The 20988-nt window shown below is 31.7% G+C and overlaps 2 protein-coding genes across 7 annotated transcripts; both read right to left on the bottom strand.

Annotated features, from left to right (window-relative positions):
• Positions 1-1332: 1332 nt before the first annotated feature.
• Positions 1333-9755, bottom strand: LOC101213614 (CTP synthase). 4 transcript variants are annotated; one of them, XM_031888768.1, is made up of 23 exons: positions 9548-9755; positions 9361-9454; positions 9093-9222; positions 8907-8986; positions 8444-8530; positions 8294-8344; positions 8091-8208; positions 7940-7996; positions 7766-7830; positions 7529-7612; positions 7401-7451; positions 7260-7322; positions 7147-7193; positions 6951-7020; positions 6784-6846; positions 3134-3223; positions 3028-3066; positions 2703-2930; positions 2544-2629; positions 2321-2369; positions 2157-2237; positions 1969-2062; positions 1333-1808 (listed from the first exon to the last, which is right to left on the bottom strand). In XM_031888768.1, the coding sequence occupies exons 3-23, from the start codon at positions 9208-9210 to the stop codon at positions 1591-1593; spliced, it is 1839 nt and encodes a 612-aa protein (XP_031744628.1). In that variant the 5' UTR covers positions 9211-9222; positions 9361-9454; positions 9548-9755; the 3' UTR covers positions 1333-1590. The 4 variants fall into 4 exon arrangements, with proteins under 4 accessions (XP_031744628.1, XP_031744627.1, XP_011659064.1 ...); XM_031888767.1 differs by having other exon boundaries at positions 9093-9214; XM_011660762.2 differs by having other exon boundaries at positions 9361-9755.
• Positions 9756-16975: 7220 nt separating this feature from the next.
• Positions 16976-19241, bottom strand: LOC101216749 (NAC domain-containing protein 76). Of its 3 annotated transcripts, none has more exons than XM_031888549.1 (4): positions 19025-19241; positions 18675-18894; positions 18221-18501; positions 16976-17677 (listed from the first exon to the last, which is right to left on the bottom strand). In XM_031888549.1, exons 2-4 carry the CDS (start codon positions 18847-18849, stop codon positions 17153-17155), a joined length of 981 nt encoding a protein of 326 aa, XP_031744409.1. In that variant the 5' UTR covers positions 18850-18894; positions 19025-19241; the 3' UTR covers positions 16976-17152. The 3 variants fall into 3 exon arrangements, with proteins under 3 accessions (XP_031744409.1, XP_031744407.1, XP_004148307.1); XM_031888547.1 differs by having other exon boundaries at positions 18675-18898; positions 19025-19240; XM_004148259.3 differs by lacking the exon at positions 19025-19241 and having other exon boundaries at positions 18675-19018.
• Positions 19242-20988: the final 1747 nt, after the last annotated feature.

The following is a 20988-nucleotide window of genomic DNA, read 5'->3' as shown; positions in this document are numbered from 1 at the left end:
AAAGTCTAAAAGGTTGGAAAGATCGCAATATTTATTGTTGATATTGATGACATTGTTTTACCTAATATCATCCAATTGAAAAAGAGGACGAGTAATAAGTTTGAAATCAAATACTTGGAAAATCTGAAATATTTCCTTGAGATGAAGGTAGCTATATCTAAAAAAGGTATATCTGTATCTCAGAGGAAGTATACCCTTGATTTGTTAACGAAGACTAGTATGCTAGGATGTCATCTTACTGATACTCCCATTGAATTCAACTATAAACTAGGAAACTCAGTTGATAAAGTTCCAATTGATAAAACACAATATCAACACCTTGTAAGTAAGTTGATTTACTTGACACATACTCGACCATATATTTTCTATGTTGTGAGTGCCATCATTAGCTAGTACATGCATGCTCTCTATAAGAAACAAGGGGCAGTTAACAAAATCCGGAGGTACCTAAAAACAACTCTTGGTAAAAGATTGATGTTAAAAAAAGACAAATAGGATGTTCAGAAAGACAAATAGGAAAGCTATTGAGATCTATACTAACCCTGACTAGGCAAGGTCTACTAATAGAATCTATTGTTAACAGAAAGGCAAGGTCTATTGATAGAATCTATTGTTAACAGAATCTATTGTTAACAGAAAGGCAAGGTCTATTGATAGAATCTATTGTTAACAGAAAATCTACCTCTACTTACTGTACCTTTGTATGAGGCAATCATATAACTTGGGGGAGTAAGAAACAATGGGATGTGGTCTGAAATAGTGTTGAGGTTGGGTAACACGATGAGGAAATCTAGCTCCATAAATTTTATCTTCACTAGGATTGTGAGGTGTAGATGAAATTATTTTGTGATAACAAGGCAGCTATTAACATCAACATGTCACCAACAACCCAACTAAACATGTTGATGTTCTCACTAAGAGACTTCTCAATAGAACTTTGACTTTTGTGTTAGCAAGTTAGATCTCATTAATGCCTACATCCCAACTTGAGCTAAGTGTTAGAATTAGTGGACTTAACTCAAGAAAGAATTTACCCAAATATCATTTCCATTTTTATCATAAGTTGTAACCTCGTAAGTTGTAACATATTTATCTTCCCTCTTGTATCTTTTCTTAATATGAGAAATTAATAAGAAAGTCAATCGCGGTTCTTCTCCGAATACTTAGAATTTTCCCATAACTCGATGTCTACTTTACTTTACCGTTTTAAACAATTTTAACATATTTTTAAGGAAATATATATTTTCTTCATAGTCACATGGGGCTGTATCAAACAATTTGCAAAAAATAAATATGAAGCATGCAAGGCAAACGACTGCAGAAGATTTTGAGAACTTCAAAAGATATGAAGAAAGCTTGATGCCATCAAACGACCATCTTAAAAGTTGAAAGCACTTTTGAAACGAGTGTTAAGTTACCCTAAATCAGTATTCATATCGAACTAATGCTGCACTAACCGTCAAAAAAAGAAAAAGTTCCAGCTTTATGTCATAAATAAAGCCCTCATCACTAGACCATATAACTGTACAGCAAGCCCAAGGATCTTCAGGCACATCCTCCGAGGAGTGATAACATTAGCGACCACCATCATCATAAACAGTGGCTTACATCTTTCAAGGGGCAAACTACTGAATTGCCATATGCGGCATTTAAATACCCATTCGAAGACTTTGGGGTGTCTCCATTTTGCACAATCTTTATCTTTGTCTTTGCGTGTCCATTGATTATCGTATCTGCCGAAAATTGGATGACATTCCCATTGTTTTGTAGAAAGGCCTCTAATTGGCCACACGCGGCCTTAATGAGCCCTGCAACCAGGAGATTTGGAACCATCACACCGGTAAGAACATTGGTTCCAAAGCAATAAAATCAGAAGTACTCACATAAATTATAGAAGTCACGATAAATATGGTGAATTCCAGAACCTAAAAACTTATAAATCAGCTACCGGATAAAGCAGTACTGTACCTAAGAAGAGCGGGGAAGGCTTTCCTGGTCTGGACTTAAATTCGGGATGAAACTGAACTCCCACGAAGTATGGATGGCCACTTAGTTCAACAATCTACAGCACAGTTCCATACACGAGGCTTAAAAAAACTAGATATCGCACAATAGCAAAAGGCATTTGCAAAATCATAATTTAAAATAATGCATACCTCCATACGACGACCTGTTTCATCACTGCCAACGAAAGATAAACCAGCATTTTCAAGTTGACATACCATCTCCGGATTGACCTATCCACAAAAGAAGGAAAAATAATGAACACAGGCGTGTTAAAGACCACATATAGAGTTCCCAAGCAAAACTAAAAGAGTACCTCGTATCTATGTCTATGTCGCTCATCAACAAACTTCACATTGCCATACCTTTAACGCAGTTGCAAAATAATAGAAGTTACAGACGAGGAATCAAATGAGATACAACAATAACAAATGCTAATTAAAGCCCTCTTTATCCTATCAGTTCCAAAATTTTCCACAGATACTACACAATTCAGGAGTAAGATGCCAATAAGTTTTAATCAACTATGAGGTCCTTACAACTGTGCAGATTTGCAATCCATAACAGTAAAGTAAGTTCTCCTTGACCCTAGACGCATAGTTCCTCCCATATGAGTCTTTGAGCCCTATTATCAAGAACAGAAACTTAAGTTCACAGGATATGTGGAAGCAACTTAAGGAAACTTGTAAAGTGCACACCTCAGGCATAAAAACCACACAAGGATTCGTCGTTTCAGGATCGAACTCTGTGCTGTTAGAATCATGTATACCAAGAACAGATCTGGCAAATTCAATAACCGCAATTTGCATCCCCAGGCATATGCCCAGAAAGGGAATCCCATTCTCTCGAGCATATTTGGCTGCTAGAATTTTCCCTTGGACTCCCCTATCACCAAAACCTCCTGGAACTAGAACACCGTCAGCACCCTGAAGAAATAGTACTAATTGGATAAGTGCATAAAATAATAACATTTATAACTACAGATAAGAAAGAAATTTAGAAACAAACTCAATATTGAGGCACCTTTAAAAGTTCCCATGCAGCTGCATAAACCTCAGGGGCCTGCAGGCAATAAATAAAGTAACTAAATGATCAAAGGCAGAGAACCCACTTGAGAAAAAAAATGTACCTCTGTGGCAGAAATATCTTCAAGATCCCCAGCTGGCACCCATTCTACAACAAGCTTTCTATTGCTGGCGACAGAAGCATGTAAAAGGGCCTGACCCGTGAAGCTACATATTAGATTCTGAACTACAGTCTTTTGGACTATAACCTTTTATATAAATTGTTGTATCTTCAAATAAAAAAGGGAAAGAATGAAGGAGTGAAGAGTAGCTGGTGAGTTCTATTCAAGAGCCTGTTAAAACTTAATAAGTACAGACTTATTAAACACGGCCAAACTTGTACAAATTTTTCATATATATATGTCTATAATTTTAATGTAAACTTAGCTAAGTTTGTGTGTTTCTTCTTTTTTCTTTTTCTGAATGGAAACGATCTTTTCATTGATAAAAGGAAGAGTCTAATACACAACTTACAAGGATAAAGAGACAACTAGAAATAAACTTGAACTAGAAGAATACAAGCAATAGCAATCTGAAAATATAGAAAAAATAAAACTAATCAAAGAAAAGCACCCCGATTCAAATTGATATATTGCACCAAAAAACTTGAAACTTTTTTATGAAATCAAACAACTTTCAAGGGCATACAAAAAAAACAGCCTGCCAAAAGGCCCCTACTAACAGAAGGAGACCAACTAAGTAAAATGTGACCGATGGAGTAATTACAAAAATGCTTCGAACCGAACCCCAAAGGAAACTAGAAAACAACTTGGATAGAGAACACCAAGTGGAAGAAGTTTTGCAACTTTGAAACGATTCAAGCCATGACAGTGATTTTTCAAGACTTTACCTTCACAGTAAATGATTTTTACATGCATCTCTTCAAAAATTTCTTCTTCAAAAGAAGCAATTCAGGGAAACAGCTCCTACACCTTCCTTAAAACCATCAGCCACAACTCCTTCACCTTCCTTAAAAGCGTCAACCAAAAATGACAACTCTTCAAACAACTTCGCTCAAAATTTCAGAATTCGAAACCTATTCATATGGGGTCTAGAATTAATTGCCGACATTTCAATTCCTCCATTAGGAATGTTTCCAACCTCATAGTTACAACCTTTATTTCCTATGCAACGCTGTGACTCTTGGATTTCCTTAATCATTACCGAGGCCTTCATTTATAATATACTTCTCAAAATCAGGCGCCAAAGATAAGTCTTCAACCAAAATACCTTCATCCAATGCTATTAAATTAAACAGGATGCAACAAGTGAATTTGATAGGACTTTTTCGATGCTATTTTCGTGACTAAAGATCTCAAAAATTTCCTCTTTATCACAAGCTTCAAAATGAATGAAGAAATCACCAGGAATCAAATCATGAATAATCATTGAAGCATGGATAAAACTACAAAATAAAACAAACACAAAAAAAATTGATCTTCAAGAAAGCTGAAGAATAATCTAAATCCATTCAAGGTTTGTGAAGAAATATTTAGAAACCCTCCTAGTTGTTTACCAATAGCTTCAAAAACTGATCTCTCACAAAAAAAAAAAAAAAATGAAAAGAGACTAAAGCTCAAAAATACATTAACCTTTAAAAGAACAGAGAAACTTATAGAAACAAAATAAAACAATACTATTTAGATACAAAGAAGAGAAGACATCAAAAAGCAAACACTTAAAACCAAACAATCTAGATCCATATAGGAAACCAATGTTAGTGGACACATGAACTTTAGAGTCAAAGCCTGAAGACCAATGAGTAGATGAGGTAAAAAGTCCATTAAGACCAAAAGTATGAGGATCAAACCCCGAAACAAACCAACTTCTAAACCGTCACTTTCAAGCTTGCAACTACTAGGAAAAAAAGTAATTTCATAAGGGTAAGCTTAGACGCACCACAAGAGAATTCCACAATAATATTCAATCCCTAGACTAAACCATCAAACTTAATTTTAATTGAAGAAGAATGAGGTGGAATTGACTTCATTTGCAAACCACATTTTTCAATCAAAACAGAGAATTTGGCAAGAATTCTGTGCGGCAATGATTCTTAACTTAGCAGGTTTTTAATGGTCGTGCCAACACACTAGATAGACTTATTAGGAAGTTGCCTTTGCCAGTTGGGCCTTTTTGTTGTATTTTTGTCGGTAGGCAGAGGAAGACTCGGATCATATTCTCTGGTGCTATAACTTTGTGAGTGGAGTACGAGATTCTTTTTTCAGACATTTGGTATGATGTGTGTTTGTCACCGGGATGATCAAGATGTTCCTCCTCAATTGCCTTGTGAGGAGAAAGATCACTTTCTTTGGCTTGTTGGTTGTATGCAGCTTTTATAGGTTTTGTGGGGTGAGCAAAATAGTATGGTGTTTAGGGGTGTGGAGAGGGATCCTATCCCTGAGTTCGCTTTCATGTTGCCCTGTGGATTTCAAGTTCAAAGACATTTTGAAATTGTTCTATAGAAAAGATTTTGTATAGCTAGAGTTCCCTTGTAAAGGGAGACTTCTCTTTTGTGGGCTTGGTTTTTACTGTCTATGTATTCTTTCATTATTTTAAGTTATTTTCATAATTTATAATATAAAACCAAAAAAATAAAACAACAACAAAAACAAAAGAACAAAAAGGTGATCTGCTTGAACATTTTCATTTTTTCACCATTCTGAAACAAGGCATCAAAATCATCTACAACGTGAAACTTTGAGTTCTCCTAAAAAAATCATCTTGAGCTAGAGTCCATAACATCCTCACTACTTACAGTAACAGCTGGATCTCCATCAGAATTGTAACAAAAAGATTGTCATTAGGAGGTGGATGGCTATAAACGTCTTTAAGATTCTTGATTCTGACTTGCTAACATTTGATGCAGAATGAAGCCGATTAGACCAATTTTAGATTTTGAGATGGAAGTCTTAAAACCGAAATATTCCCATGAAAAGAAAGACCTCACGATCTTTACTTAACTTAATCAATGTCTTGAGTTCCATAGATGGATTAATCAACAATAGAGATTGAAAATATCCTCCAGGAACCAACTTGATCTTTCATCCAGGAGTAATTTGCCAATCATATAGTAACCACTAAAACAGATTCAACTTGTAGTTCCTTATTTCTCTCTTTTCAAACCTACATGAATAAATTGTCATTCTTAGAAACTTCCTCCACTTTCCTACATTAACAGAAGCCTGAACGAGGAAAGATCTTGCCTAACCATTCCCGCATAACTTTTCTTATTATCTAATGCAACCTTCAACTTGAAATTAGCCCCATTAGCCTTTAAATCCATGAACTCTGCCTTCAGAACTTTGAATTCAAACTTAGGTTGGAGATTATCTAATTCCATTATGACCAAACAGTTCATAGATTCCCATTTTTCTTGAAATTCATATAGAAAAGGATGTGAGGAACAATTAGAGGAAAAAAGAGCAATTTCCCCTTAAACTTTATCTTAATTGTTCAAAATTTTATAGACCATTAGATCAGATGGAGAAATTTATCATTGTACTACTATACAATTGCTGAGATTACAAAAGCAAAAAAATCAAAGTAGAGTATGATATATTATTTACAAAAAAGGTGTTCATTAACAATAATTATATATGAAATTTAGCAAAAAGCTTAGCATCCAAAATCCATTAATTATTTAAATTTCAAGAAACCCAAAAGTAGGATCCCAAGCCCACGGGAGGCTGGAAATGTTTCATGTTACGGGACCTACCTTTAATACAGAGAGGTACGAATCTGACAGGCCTGTGTATTTACCAACCATAGCAATTTTGACCTACAGATTCACAGAAAATTTTGAATGAATATTTTTTTTCTTAAAATAAAAAAATGGAAGCATATGATAAAGTTCAACAAATGAGATAAGTGCTCAAGACCCACGGAATCATGTAATTTATCATATAACCTTGTCCTAGTCGTCCATCCATCTAAATCAGGTTCTCCTGCTACACTGGAAATTTGTAAATGTTAGTAGACCAACGTCTTTAATGGAAATGCGTCCAAGAGATTCAGACAAATTAAATGCAGTGACAGTAGATAAAGATTTTATGTCGTTAATGACACTTGTAATACCAACCTGTGAAGGTTCAGTCCTTTTAAGAGTGCAGTATGAGCCTTCTGATCCTGTTGAACAAAAACATTTTAGTCTTTCCTCGCATAAAAAGAAATACGACGAAAGAAGCCACTTACTCTTAATAGCAGAGGAATATGCCAGATATTTGGCACATCATAGAGAGTGATTATATTATCTGCCTGTCAAGAACCCAACTCATTAGAAACAAATACAAAGAGCATCAGATGACCATGTTGAAGGGCATCATCATACAGTACCGGCACATGACAAAATTGAGCAAGTTTTTCCTTAACATTTTCATCGAGTTCCTGTTAAAGCCAAATAAAGTCAGATCATGAAATAGTTGCAGTCTCACGCCCCAAAAGCAAGAAGGGAAAGAGAAAACCTTTGTACTGCGGCAAGCTAAAATATTTGGTACCAAACCCAGGCCTCTTAGACCTCGAACACTATGTTGAGTAGGCTTAGTTTTCTATGGTTTAAAATTAACAAAAATAGTCAGGAAAATCAACAATCATTAAAAAAATAAGCATAAGTTTGTGCTTCATTTTTCTCTCTTTTGTTTGACAGATAGTACAATGTGGGTACAAATATGAGTCCAGAACAGCACATTTTCCATGCTTACCTGTTCACCAACCACATTGAGGACCGGAACAAGGCTAACATGAACCAGGCAGAAATTTCCAGGACCTAAAACGAGACATGTAAGACAAACTGACAAAGAAGCAGGTTCCTCGAACAAAATCTAAAGAATATTAACTTGGTTCATTAAACAAATTGATAGATAAACAACTCTGACCTACGTGGTACGAAAATTGGCCAAGTGCTTCAATAAATGGCATCGATTCAATATCTCCTGCATGAAGTAAAGCAACATAGAGGCTAGAGGCTCTGGTTTTCTCCCAATAAAAAAATGTACATTTCTCAAGAAACATTATTTGAACTTATACCTATGGTGCCACCCAATTCAATTACGCACACATCTGCTGGACCTTCTTTACCATCCACTGGTATCATTGCCACACGCTCAATCCATTCTTGGATTGCGTCTGTAATGTGTGGAACAACCTAATAAAAATAAAAATGAAATTGACGTACCATTGACAAATGGTCATAGAACCTCAAACAACGACAAAACAAAGTTGTAGCAGACCTGAACAGTCTTTCCTAAGTAATCACCCCTTCTCTCCTTGTCAATCACAGACTGTCAAAATATTAGGGGAGAAAGTAAAGTTAATAATGATATAGCTTTAGGCATTCCTCGACAAGCACAAAGGCGAGTGAATACAAAAAGACGATGTACCTGAAATATTTTTCCAGTTGTGATGTTGTTATCACGAGTTAGCGTGATATCACAAAATCGTTCATAGTTTCCAAGGTCCAGGTCAACCTTAAAAAGATAGCCATTCGTGAAGCGCAGAGATTACAATATGCAGGCTAGGTTGGGAATCCAACCATGATTAATTATATGTACAAAAAGAATTCAAATAGATCATCAAGCCGCCAAAACTTCAACTACGTACTCTACTTGATAACATTTAAAATAGAAGTAAAATAAGAAAAAAGTGTCCCCCAACTCACGCATAGAAGAACAAAGCAAGAATGTTTGCTGAAATATACCAAAAAATAAAAATAAAAAACGAAAAGAAAAACAGGGCAAGATCTCACGAGGGTCGGCTTTATATATATAGAAAGACATTACATGAAAAATAATCATTGAACAGTCATACACATGCATGCTGAAACAGATAAATCCATCAATTTACCTCGCCACCATCATCCAAGACAAATACTTCACCGTGCTCAAAAGGAGACATGGTACCAGCATCTGTGTTTAAATAAGGATCTGCAGATATGAGCAAAAATATTAAAGTACAAACATTAAATTAAGCGTAAGAAGACAATGCAGATGCAACCGCAAACTGACAAAACATTTCTGACATCTAATATACCAATCTTAATGGAAGTAACTCGAAGACCGCAAGCTTTAAGGAGGACACCGATACTACTAGCAGTGACCCCTTTGCCCAGTCCACTAACAACACCTCCAGTAACCAATACGTACTTCATATTCCTGAGGACCTTAAAATCCGATAGTTGGAGTAAGTAGTTGGGAGGAAGTGGAAGAACAGAAAGAAGGATATAAAGGGTGAGGGAATATTGATATTAGAGACATATAATTAGGTTAAGATGGAACGGAGAGATTAACGAGAAATCGACCTCGTTCACAGTGACGATCTTTACAAAGTTCCAGCCGGGCTCGTTACCGCATTCTTCCTTTGCTCGTGCATTTTCTTTCTCTCCAGAAAACTTTCTGGAATTGTTGAAACTCTTTATAGACTGTATCTAAAGTCTTGCTGAAAAAAAATATATATTATTTTGGATTATCCTGAAATGATGAATCAACCTAGGAATGGGATAAGCACAAAAGCTGGCGCCCGGCAGGTAGATGGATAGGACAGGAGTCTTCTTCAAATTCTAAACGAAGAAGATTAAAGATTATTGTTCAAATAGACGTATCTTAATTTTCCCAACGGCCCCCTGAAGGCCCTTCCCTCTCCTGCCTCCCTCCCTCCCTTGCTCTTCTCTCTTCGGCGGCAGGTGGCTGAGGAACACCAACTCACTTCAACCAACAAATAATTACGTATAAATATGAAACGCGAGATTACATTAACAACTTTTTACATTTTCCTTTTTTCTTCTTCTTTCCCACTCTTTTCTGTATTTAATAACTCAAACTTTTTTTTTTTATTATTTCTTTTCTTTTAAAGAAAAGTGTATTGTGTGTTTTATTTTCTAAAACTTACAGTATTTCAAGATTTCTTAAAACAGAATTCACTAACCCAAACAACACTTGCAACAAAGATGGAAACCATATAATTAAATAGTTTCCCATGACACTCGGAAGAGGTAGTTAAATAAGCTAAAGTTGTGACCTGTTTGTTCTCATCTCTGTGGCTCTTACAAAAATGATAGATATTCACACGGAAGAAGCGAAGTCTAAGAGAAAAAAATAAACTACAGACAAATCAAAACCTAACCACCTTCCAGGAATTAGAGAGGATTCAGCTCATGTAACAGTCTTTCTAACTCAGCTAGACACCAACCTGCCATAGCTTTTCCTACCTAAGACTTTATTCACTCACCACTTTTTTTGGTTTAAAAACATGCAAACTCCCATCATGGGCTTGAATTAATCAAATTCTTGTGCGGAAGTGATTGATTGGTTGATTGTCTGTGCCTTTAAAGTTGTTTTGAATTTTACAAAAATATAAAGAGTGAAGTTCGATCGTATATTTTAACTAAGCATGCATGCTTTAAACAGAGAGAAAAATTCAAGCAGAAGAAATTACTTCGAAGACTACTTCTTCAAAATCCTCTAATGTGATCACGATCTCTTCAATCACGAATACAACACCACCATTAACATCTTCCCTGCTAATCTCTTATTAGAAGTTTAATTAAGAGGTTACTTTTTATTTAGTTTGTTAGAAACTCTTATTAACTTTGTTATTATATTCTCCACTTTTGTATAAATGCCAATGGGCAACATATCATTAATATAGTGAGAAAATTTTATGATTACTTGGTATATATCAGGCCTGGATATAACTCACAATTTGATTCTTCTTTCATTTGATCTTTCTCCTATTAATGGTCAACATGCTAAAAATTCCTTTGTAAATCCTCTATACCTCTGCATGTCCATAAATATCGTGTAACATTTCATGCATATTATCTTGTTCATGTGTAACTTCTTCACTTCCACGTTCATGCATGAGGCACACTTGAAGGGTTGGCCTTGGTAATTATATGAATTCTTCAATCTTGATTCACCATGAAACACCCAACAAGTATATCCTCATACAAATCCATTGCATACTAAATGTACTTAGATATCTTTTTTTTTTTGTTCATCCATATTGTATTCACACATTTTTTTGCATGGACATAAAATTTTTCCATCTTGACAACCTTTCTCAAAAGCAAATTTTTTTTTAAATTGTTTATCCATATAAATATTATTTACTGAATCTGGATTTTTCTTTCCAAATTTTGTCCCTCAAAATAATTGACCTAAAAATATTCAAAGAAACTACTGAGCATAGAAATTAGTATCATGTACTGCATTTTACGTGAACCACCTATGACACATATCTATATAATACAAGGTAGTATCCCCTAGTTACAAAAACAAATACGAAATGATATAATTAACTGCAAGGCTAAGTACTTACACAATAAAATATAATCCACATATATTATGAATATATGATCATTCAAATTAACTTAAATATATAATTTTATACTTACAAATATTTATATGGATTGTTCTATTTATATGACAATTTGTATCTTTTGTAGAAGCTTCTTGAGGTTAATCTGAACAAAAAAAATTGTGTAAAGCATGTTACATATTTTTTAACAGATATGGAATTAGTTTCTTTTTAAAGAAAGTTAAAAAAATATTTGTTTAACGCATCTCGTATATACTGATTATCTTTCTCCTCGTTATAAAAGGAGAATGTATTTTTCATTTAGTGCATTCTTTGCAAAGAATGTTTGGAAAGGTAAGTTTTTACCTTTTTAGATATTATATATATGAAGATTGTTTGTTATATCTTCATAGACATACAAATCAAGATGTATTCAAGATAAGAGATTTAAAAATGACTTAGTAATTTGATATAAGATCAATTACTTCTAGGGAACGTCGGATTACTTTTAGTTTTTCTTTATAACTAAAAAGAGTACTAGATCTTAATAAAAATTATTAAAGTCTTATACTTGTTTGAATATTAATAAAAATATGCTTATCTGAGCTAGAAAAAGTTCTCCCGACGTACGTGGGTTCACTGAACTGGGGTTAACAAAAAAATTTGTGTTCTTTGCGTTATTTATCTTTTTGCTCCTTTAGTTATTTCTCTAATTGTTAACTAAAGTAGCAGCTAATTTTTTTTGTGTTCCTTGCGTTATTTATCTTTTTGTTCATTTAGCTATTCCTCTAGTTGTTAACTAAAGTAGCAGCTACAACAAAATTATTTCACTTTTTCAAAGCCTGTCATGACCCCCACACGAAAACACGTCTTCTCTCCCATTCCGAGCACAAACATGACTTGGGTAGCTCCAAGAGTTAGAACACCCGAACGTATACTTAATTTGAACTTAAAAATGTTTCGCCAAGACGTCCAATCCTTTAAAATAAATCTACTTATATCAAACAAGTAATGAGTTATGAAACTCAAAGCTAAAAAAAAAAAACTTAAAACAATTGAACAACTTTATTCCTTCAATTTCACACTTACTACAATCATAAGGCAAATACTTTTACGATTCAAGCTGCTAAACTTGAATTAAAGCTCTTGGCAGCGAAAGATTTTACGGAGATCTTAGATCAATTTAACTAAACACTTAAAAATACCTAACATTGACAAAATAATACATACATAAACTAATTTTCTGAGGGGCTAAACACACTTTTAAACTAAAAGATACATAGAATAACATAATAGAGTAACTTCCTCTCGCTCGCGTCTTTAAATCTACATAAATCATCGAATTGGAAACATTGGGCGTAGAAGATCTTCCTATCTTTTGGGATGAGAATAGTTTGTAGGAACAAATTGGAATGGAAAAATATTTTGAGAGAATTCCCAGAGAGGCAAAATAGCTTGAGTTGAAAAACATGTTTTCTTCTATGTATTTATAACTTCTCTTTCTTTAGGCGGTTGGAGAAAATGTGAGATTCTATTAATTTAAAAAATATTAAATTAATATTTCATTTAAATCATATTTAATGAATATCTCTCACATATCTTATAGTTTTAATTTAATTAAATAAAATTAAGCTCAACTATTAATTAATTTCTAAATTAAATATTTTATATTTAATTTAAATCAAATTTGAATCATAATCAAATATAAATTTCTTTAGACCTTACAAAAATAGCAAAAAAGCTTATGATAATAGGAGGACGCATGTCACTACATTTTCTAAATTGCAAAAGTTGAAAATTTAAAAGTCAATAACCATATGATTACCGTATGATATCACTAATTTTATCATATTCGCAATATACAAAAAAAAAAAAAAAAAAGTGCCATGAATAGTTTTTTTATAAATGTTTTTGTCATTTGATGCAAGTTCCTTAGTTTTAATGTGCATTGCACAGTAAACTTTAACATATAGTTTTAATATGAATTCAATTTACATTAGATTAATATTTAAACTCATTCAAATATTTATCTCCCATAAATTAATTTTGAATTGTATCCAAAATTAAATTCATATAATAAAGTTTAATTAAAATATAAACTTTGTATTATAATGTATCACCATACAAATGGACCTACAGATCAGAAGCTACACCGATATGAGATTAACTAACTAAACTCATTAACCACATTAATCGATATTTGTTAACTGTGTGTACACTTCAGTAAAGACTCACAACTAAACTTTTCTTATTGTAAATATATTTCTGTGTTCACGGATATCGACCAATAACAGTAAGTTAGTCTTTCAAGAGTGTTTGTAACACCAGTTGGGTCAAATTATTGTTTTACCCCTAGATTACTTTTAGTCCTTAATGCTAGTGCTCCTTTAATGAACAAATTGTTTATGACAACTAATAAACATAAACCCCTATCGTGTCATAGAGAGGGTAGGACCATTTATTCAAGTTCTGGACCATTTAAGGGAACACTCATCTTACTTTTCCAAAAGTCGGGAATGAGTGAATTTCATCTTGTGTGATTATGTTTTCAGTTCTCCACTCGATCTTTTTCCCAAAATGATAAGCATATTGATTCGACAATCTGACCACTCTCACCCGTACAAATATAAGGACAATCTCTCACGAACATAAATTCATAATACACGCAAGATTAAAACTAAGTTACCTAGATGATCATCCTAATGAAATAGAAATCCAATTAGTTAACAGAGTTACACATCTTGTGGTTACTATTTCGTGGTTCGATTTTATGTAAATTCATTGCATAGGATACCCTCACTCGCATGTCACCTACACAAATGTGTTGGATCATTACCTTTCTATCAAATACAAAGTGAGTCATATTCCATAGTGTTACCATGATAAGGTAACTCGCCTTATTCCTATATATAGACTCTTTAAGCTCATCTCAAACATTGATTTCTATATGTTTCTACATATTGTTCGATATTCATCAAACAACTTAAGATGTTAGTTTATTGAATTTAGGTTATTAAAACTGTAGCCATCTATTTTTATCCTACACATAATTTTTAATAATAATAATAATATTAGTAATAATGGCTAAACTTATTTATGTTTAAAGGTAAAAAAGTAGTAATAACATAATATCTTATAATATTTCATTTTTATCATTTTAGAAAACAAAAAAAAATCAATTTATTTTAAAAAGATCTTTTAATATCACATTTATACTATTTTATGAAAAAAGAAATGAATTTGTTTTAAATAAAATCTTCTAATATCACTTTTATGGAAAAAAATGAAAATCAATTTTAAACAATTTTTTTTATATTCATTTGATTTATTAATTTATTTTTAGAATATCTCATTTAATTTACTTTATTTATTTTAGAAAAATAAAATTTTATTTTTATTCACATAATATCAAATTTTGATTTTATTCTTATTATTTTTTTCTAATTTGTTGTACACTTCGAGTCTATAAATAGGGACCATTGTCATTTGGATAGTGAAGAAGAAAGTTTTTTAGAAAAAAAAATCTTTAGAGAGAGTGCTTAGAATTTTTTTTATTATTTAGAGCGAATCTCTACGAAAAAAAATTCTGCAAAATGTGAGTTTTTCTTATTCTTTTCGTTACTTTATTGTCTCTACTTTTTTTTACTTTATGTTAAGCAAATCAAATCCATATTGAAATAAGCTTAATTGGATGTTGCATTTGGTAGGGGTTTAATTCCAAGGATCCGCACCTTATACAACAAGTAATTTCTAGTCTTTTTCTTCTCTCTAAAAATATAGGGAAAAAAACGACATAAAAAAATATTTGATTTTTTATTTATCTTATTTCATTACTTTTTCTTTAAATCCCAACTCTTAACCTTTATTTTTATTTTCTTCAAAATATAGAGGAAAAGAACGAACATAGAGAGAATTCTATTATTATTATTATCATTATATTATTGTTGTTTGTTATTATTATTATTAATTATTATTATCTTTATGGTGTCGTCACTCCTCTACCATTTTTATTTCTTTATTCATTCCTTTTTTTATTTATTGTTATTATGTTTACTTTTTTTACTTATTCACTTTACTATCATAATAATTATTGTTCTGTGTCCACTTAACTTACATGTTTGTATTTAAAAATTTTAATGTTTTAAAAATCATTCCAACTAAAAATTCTTTATAAAATAAAAAAAATTATAAAGAATTTTTATTTTAAAACATAAAGAATTTTTAATTGAAAGAATTTTTAAAACATTAAAAATTTTAAATAGAAAGGGTTACATTTAACATCATAAAACAATAATAATGATAATGATAGTAATGATAGTAATATGAATAAGTAAAAAAAAGGAAACATATGAATAAGTTAAAAAAGGAAACAAAGAACAATAAATAAAATAAGAAGAAAAAAAAAGGAACGAATAAAGAAAGAAAGAAAAATGGTAGAGGGGGTGACGACACAATAAAAGAAATAAAAATAATAATAATGATCATAATAATTAATAATAATAATAACGACAAAAATATAATGATAATAATAATAATAATAATAAAATTCTCTTTATCATCATTTTTTCCCTCTGTATCTTGGAGAAAAAGAAAGTAAAAGTTAAGAGTTGGGATTTAAAAAAAAATATAAATAATAAAATACGGATAAATAAAAAAATGAACATTTTTCTTATGTCGTTTTCTTTCTCCTTATTTTTTTAGCGAGCAAAAAAAATTTAAAGATTTTTTTTTAAAATGATGATAAAAGAAAAAAATACTAAATTTTTGCTACATTTTCTTTTCTTTCTCTTTATCTTTTAAAAAGAGAATAAAAGCAAAACAATGATTCAAATCTCAAAGAAATTACTTGTAATGCGTGGATACTTTGGATTAAATTCCTACCAATGCAACCTCCAACTAAGTTTATTTCAACAGATTTGATTTGCTTAAGATAAAGCAAAAAAAAAAAAAAAAATAAATAGAGACAATAAAGTAACGAAAAAAATAAGAAAAACTCACATTTTGCAGAATTTTTTTCATAGAGATTCGCTCTAAATAATAAAAAAAAACTATAAGCACTCTCTCTAAGGAAAATTTTTTTTCTAAGAAAGTTTCTTATTTCCTTTCCAAATGACAAGAGTCCCTATTTATAGATTCGAAGTGTACCACACATTATGAAAAAATAATAAGAATAAAATCAAAAATTGATATTATGTGAATAAAAATAAAATTTCATTTTTCTAAAATAAATAAAGTAAATTAAACTAGATATTTTGAAATTTTGTAAAAAGAAATTAATAAATCAAATGGATATTAAAAGATTTTTGTTTAAAATTGATTTTCTTTTTACTAAAATGATAAAAAAAATGGTATTATAAGATTTTATTAAAATAAATTTATTTATTTTTTCATATTAAAATATTTTAAAAATAAATAAATTGATTTTTTTTCTAGAAAATGAAATATTATAAGATATTATTTTATTATTAATCTTTTACTTTTAAACATAAATAAGTTTAGCCATTACTACTAATATTATTATTATTTTTTTAGAAAATATGTATGATAAAAACAGGTGTCTACCAAACAAAACTCATAATATAGATTGTTGGTTAGCTATTGTTGCCATTGCCCCACTGTTTTTCAATAGTGTATTAAAGACTAAATTGACCATTAAAAAACAATCCGTTAAGTATTGAAAATAAAATTTACTAAATTCCAGGGATCCTCGATGAAGGTATGGAATAACTTCACATATTCTTAAACACTGAAAAGAAAAAGAAAAAAAGTAAATAAGAGAAATATCAGGTTGGCCGCTACTTGGAGAATTTGATAAAGTCGGGACCAGAGGGAAGATGATAAGGATAGGGAAATGGAAATGAAAAGTTTCTGGAAATAGTAAGCTCATCCGAAAGGGTAGATTTGGAGCGGGATTGTTGATCCAAAGCAAGCAGCCTATTCAAGAATGACCAATCAGTAGTGTTCAACCGCTCATGTTGCACCACCCCGCAACTTAGCCTCCATATATTTTGAGGACACTCTACAGCAGCACCGGCAGCGTTTAAGGAGATGGCCGGTAGCGTTGGAACTGTCGATGACTCTGGACTAAACAGCTGGGGCAGTTGCATGCAACCATCAAAGCTATAATCATTATTATTATGTGGTTCTTGCATATGATTATTATTGTTTTTTGGCTCTCCCATTTCTGTACCCACGGCCGAACCAGAACTGCCACCTAGCTTCGTATGCGCGTAGTAATCTAACTGCTGCTCTTCCGGAACCTCTGACTTCTGACTTTTCTTCTTGAAAACTCTGCACACCACCCATCCATCTTCCTGCACCTATTGAATTAAGAAGAAGAAAAAACAACTTCACAAGTTAAATATATAATGCAACGTAGATCACCTCTTTCCTTCCATTACAGCTAGATCGGGAAGTTTAATAATAACCCTCATTTTTTTTTTCTTTTTAGTGGTCGGCTTCTTGAAACTTATCTAATTTGTTACTAATTGTAGTTTAATATAACAACTAGCTTTAATAATAATATATAGGTTTTGTTAAGATCTTGTTTGGTATTAATTTTCCTTTTAGTAGTTCCTAAGTTATGTTTATTTCCTCCAAGTTACTCTATTGTAGTTTTCATTTGTTTTAAAGAGACACAAATTCTTACAAAAATTAATTAATACTGACAAACAGATTATAAATTATCAAATTTATTATCGTGATCATACTTGTGTAACATTGTGATGGAGTCTTTTGGCTGAGCAGCCTAGCTATATAAATATAACATATAAGAACGCAACGACTAAAATCTAATAAATTTAGGGAAGGAAAAAGTGGGTAATTAATTAATATAATGAATTATTACTAAATGTGTGAACCACCTCGGGATTGTGATGTTCAAGACGGTATTCATGCATGATCCAATCAGTCTTTTGGCCATGAGGAGCACGACCTGTGTAGAAAACCAATGTCTTCCTCATCCCAATAATCCTTTTGGAATTGGAATTGGAACTGCTCATGTGAATGGTTTTGTCCCTCCCTGTTGCCTTCCAAAAACCAGCACTGGTTGCTCTATTTGTTCGAGTTCCAGTTGGATATTTTTTGTCCTTATGGCTAAAGAAATACCACTCGTTTTGATGCCCAGATCCAATTCTACATTTATCTGAAAATTAAAAAAAAAAAAAAAGTAACGATTTTGTATATATGTTTATTAATTAATCGTTAATTATTATGATAACATTAAGTTTTTAAAAACTGATTAACTACATATATATATATATATATAGTGTTAAAAAGAATATAAACAATGAATTAATTAACAATAGATAAGTATACCTTTGAGATCCCAAGGCTCCAGTTTGTTTAGATCCACTTCCCTGATAACATCAAGCTCAATGGCTTCATACGAAACCTTCTTCCTTAGGTAGTAATAAAGAAGCTCCTCATCTGTTGGATGGAATCGAAAACCTGGTGGAACACTTACTAATTGTTGTTCATTTTCAGGCATCATTATTATGATCTCTTGTATCTCGTATGTCCCTTGTGATATCTTTGTCTGTCTAAGCAAATTTGCAAACAAATGATGAAGCAGCCGGTGAGTTAATTAAGACGTACGTTTGCATGCATAAAGGCAAGTGAAAAAGAAGGAAGAAAGCGCAAAAAGAGAAGAGAAAATGAGGGCAAACCTGGGAGTGTACTAGCTAGCTCTCTCTGATCAGTATATGTGTGGGGGGAGAAAGAAGAAAATGAGATGATGAAGGAGTAGTACTACTAGAAGTTAATAATTAGAAGACAAAAGTGAAAGGGGAAAAGGGTAAAAGTAGTAATATAGGAATGGTATTGAGAATGAATTGTGAAGTTGCCTTCAACGGCACGACGTGAATTTAAAAAGAGAGTGAGGGAGAGAGAGAAATGTGATAAGCGCAAAGGTTAAGATTGACTGACAACCGATCAAAGAGGATGGGCACAGAAATAAAGGTTAATTAATTAATTAATTAATCATACAAGATTTATGCTTCCCAATTATTATTTAATATTTGGTTCATTATTCAATCGTTTAGGATGCAATAATAATAAGATTAGAGTAGGAAGAAGCCGGCTTTTCGTAAAATGTCTGTTGAACGGGAGACCTTAACCCAAAATACATGAAGAAAATCTGCACAGCTGTCATTTTAATACTTTTTGTTCCTCTTTTCATTTCTTCCCCCATATATGGATATCTCTACTTTTTTTTAAATTTAATTAAATAAATATGTTAATCTTCCAACAAAATTGTCAAAAATAAAAAATATTAAAAAAAATAAGCCTAATCAATTCTTTCTTTTACTATTTTTTTTCTCATCTAATCCAATTTTCCAATTTTGAAATAATAAAACAAGTTATAAACATTTTGTACGTTTTAAAAACTTAGGGTTGGATTTAAAACATCATTCAAAAGTAGTAAATAGCAAACAAAAATAATTTAGAGATGGAATAATGTATGTTTGTAGGGTTAGTTTTTAAATTTTAGAAAATAAAAATAAAAATGTTGACCAAACAAAACCATAAGAAACTAAGAACAAATAATGTGCTAAAATGAAACTGCCTTTTCTTTTTTGGAAACTGGGTGCCATACCTAGATTTCCTTAACCTCAAATACCTTTATGCAATCTTCTCTCGCTTCTCTCTCTCTCTCTGGCTTTTCATTTGACCCTTCTTCTCCATCTCTTGTACTTTAGCTTCTTGATTTGTACTCTCTTAGCTATTTTATATGAATGAACCTGGACATGATGAGAATCCTACAATGATGTCGATCGAATTGGAATTCATTGATGCATTTACTGACTCGGTATCTATATTATCTAAAAGATCATAAGCTACTAATAGTTGAGAAAAATCCGTGGACGTACTCAAATATTTCAACTAGGTTAGGTTGACACGCATTCTTAACGTATCCATCCTACCTCAAAATCCAAAACAAATGTATCGTTCAAGTAGCTGGCTTAACACTCGAATAAAACAATAATTGATCTTTAAATTAGAAGTTGGGTTTCTCCACCCAACATATTAGAAAAATAGATAATATTGAGTTGAGAAAATGTCTCAAGATACAAGGGAAAAAAAAAGAAAAGAAAGGGTTTTGAATATTCAATCATCATAATTCTCGTAAATTTATTGAAATAAAATAAACATGTTTTAATATTATATTTCTAAATTTATTTCAAACTTAACTAATTGAATCTCTATTATTCAAAAAAGTTCCATTACTCACTATTGACTTTTGAAACACAGTTAAATGATGTTATTTCAAGTCGGCTTAATTTAGAATAGTTTTTTATATGATTTTATTAGATTTGACATTGTTTAGCTGGTTACCAATTTTTAGGATTACATACGAGATCGTGATTCAATGTCAAAATGAGCTAACTAAAACCAAGAAAGTTAAACCAGAGAAAACATTGAAAAGAGGAAGAAAATGGATAAATTAAAAAAACAAAAAATGAAGAATATATGGAGCATTAGTCCAACGCCTAGGCACTGGACAAAAGCGCCACGATGTTGTGATGTTGCAAAGAGGGAGCAAACTTGGATTGAAGGTTATATCGTAGTATTATAGCTAGGGTTGTATTTATGGAAAAAGGTTGATTAATTGTCCTATGATAAAAAAAAC

The sequence above is a fragment of the Cucumis sativus genome, chromosome 7 (assembly GCF_000004075.3).
Source record: "Cucumis sativus cultivar 9930 chromosome 7, Cucumber_9930_V3, whole genome shotgun sequence".
NCBI lineage: Eukaryota > Viridiplantae > Streptophyta > Magnoliopsida > Cucurbitales > Cucurbitaceae > Cucumis > Cucumis sativus.
This window is presented reverse-complemented; position numbering and strand designations above follow the sequence as displayed.

Bases quoted from the DNA above. Each gene is read 5' to 3' on its own strand.
- LOC101213614 (XM_011660762.2), bottom strand. From the start codon at position 9,210: ATGAAGTACGTATTGGTTACTGGAGGTGTTGTTAGTGGACTGGGCAAA. The intron at 7,021-7,146 runs GTTGGTATTACA...ACAAATTTCCAG, and splicing joins AAAGGACTGAACCTTCACAG to TGTAGCAGGAGAACCTGATT. The intron at 1,809-1,968 runs GTACAGTACTGC...TCCTGGTTGCAG, and splicing joins GCCTTCCCCGCTCTTCTTAG to GGCTCATTAAGGCCGCGTGT.
- LOC101216749 (XM_031888549.1), bottom strand. From the start codon at position 18,849: ATGATGCCTGAAAATGAACAACAATTAGTAAGTGTTCCACCAGGTTTT. The intron at 18,502-18,674 runs GTATACTTATCT...TTTAATTTTCAG, and splicing joins GGAGCCTTGGGATCTCAAAG to ATAAATGTAGAATTGGATCT. The intron at 17,678-18,220 runs GTGGTTCACACA...TTAATTCAATAG, and splicing joins TTGAACATCACAATCCCGAG to GTGCAGGAAGATGGATGGGT.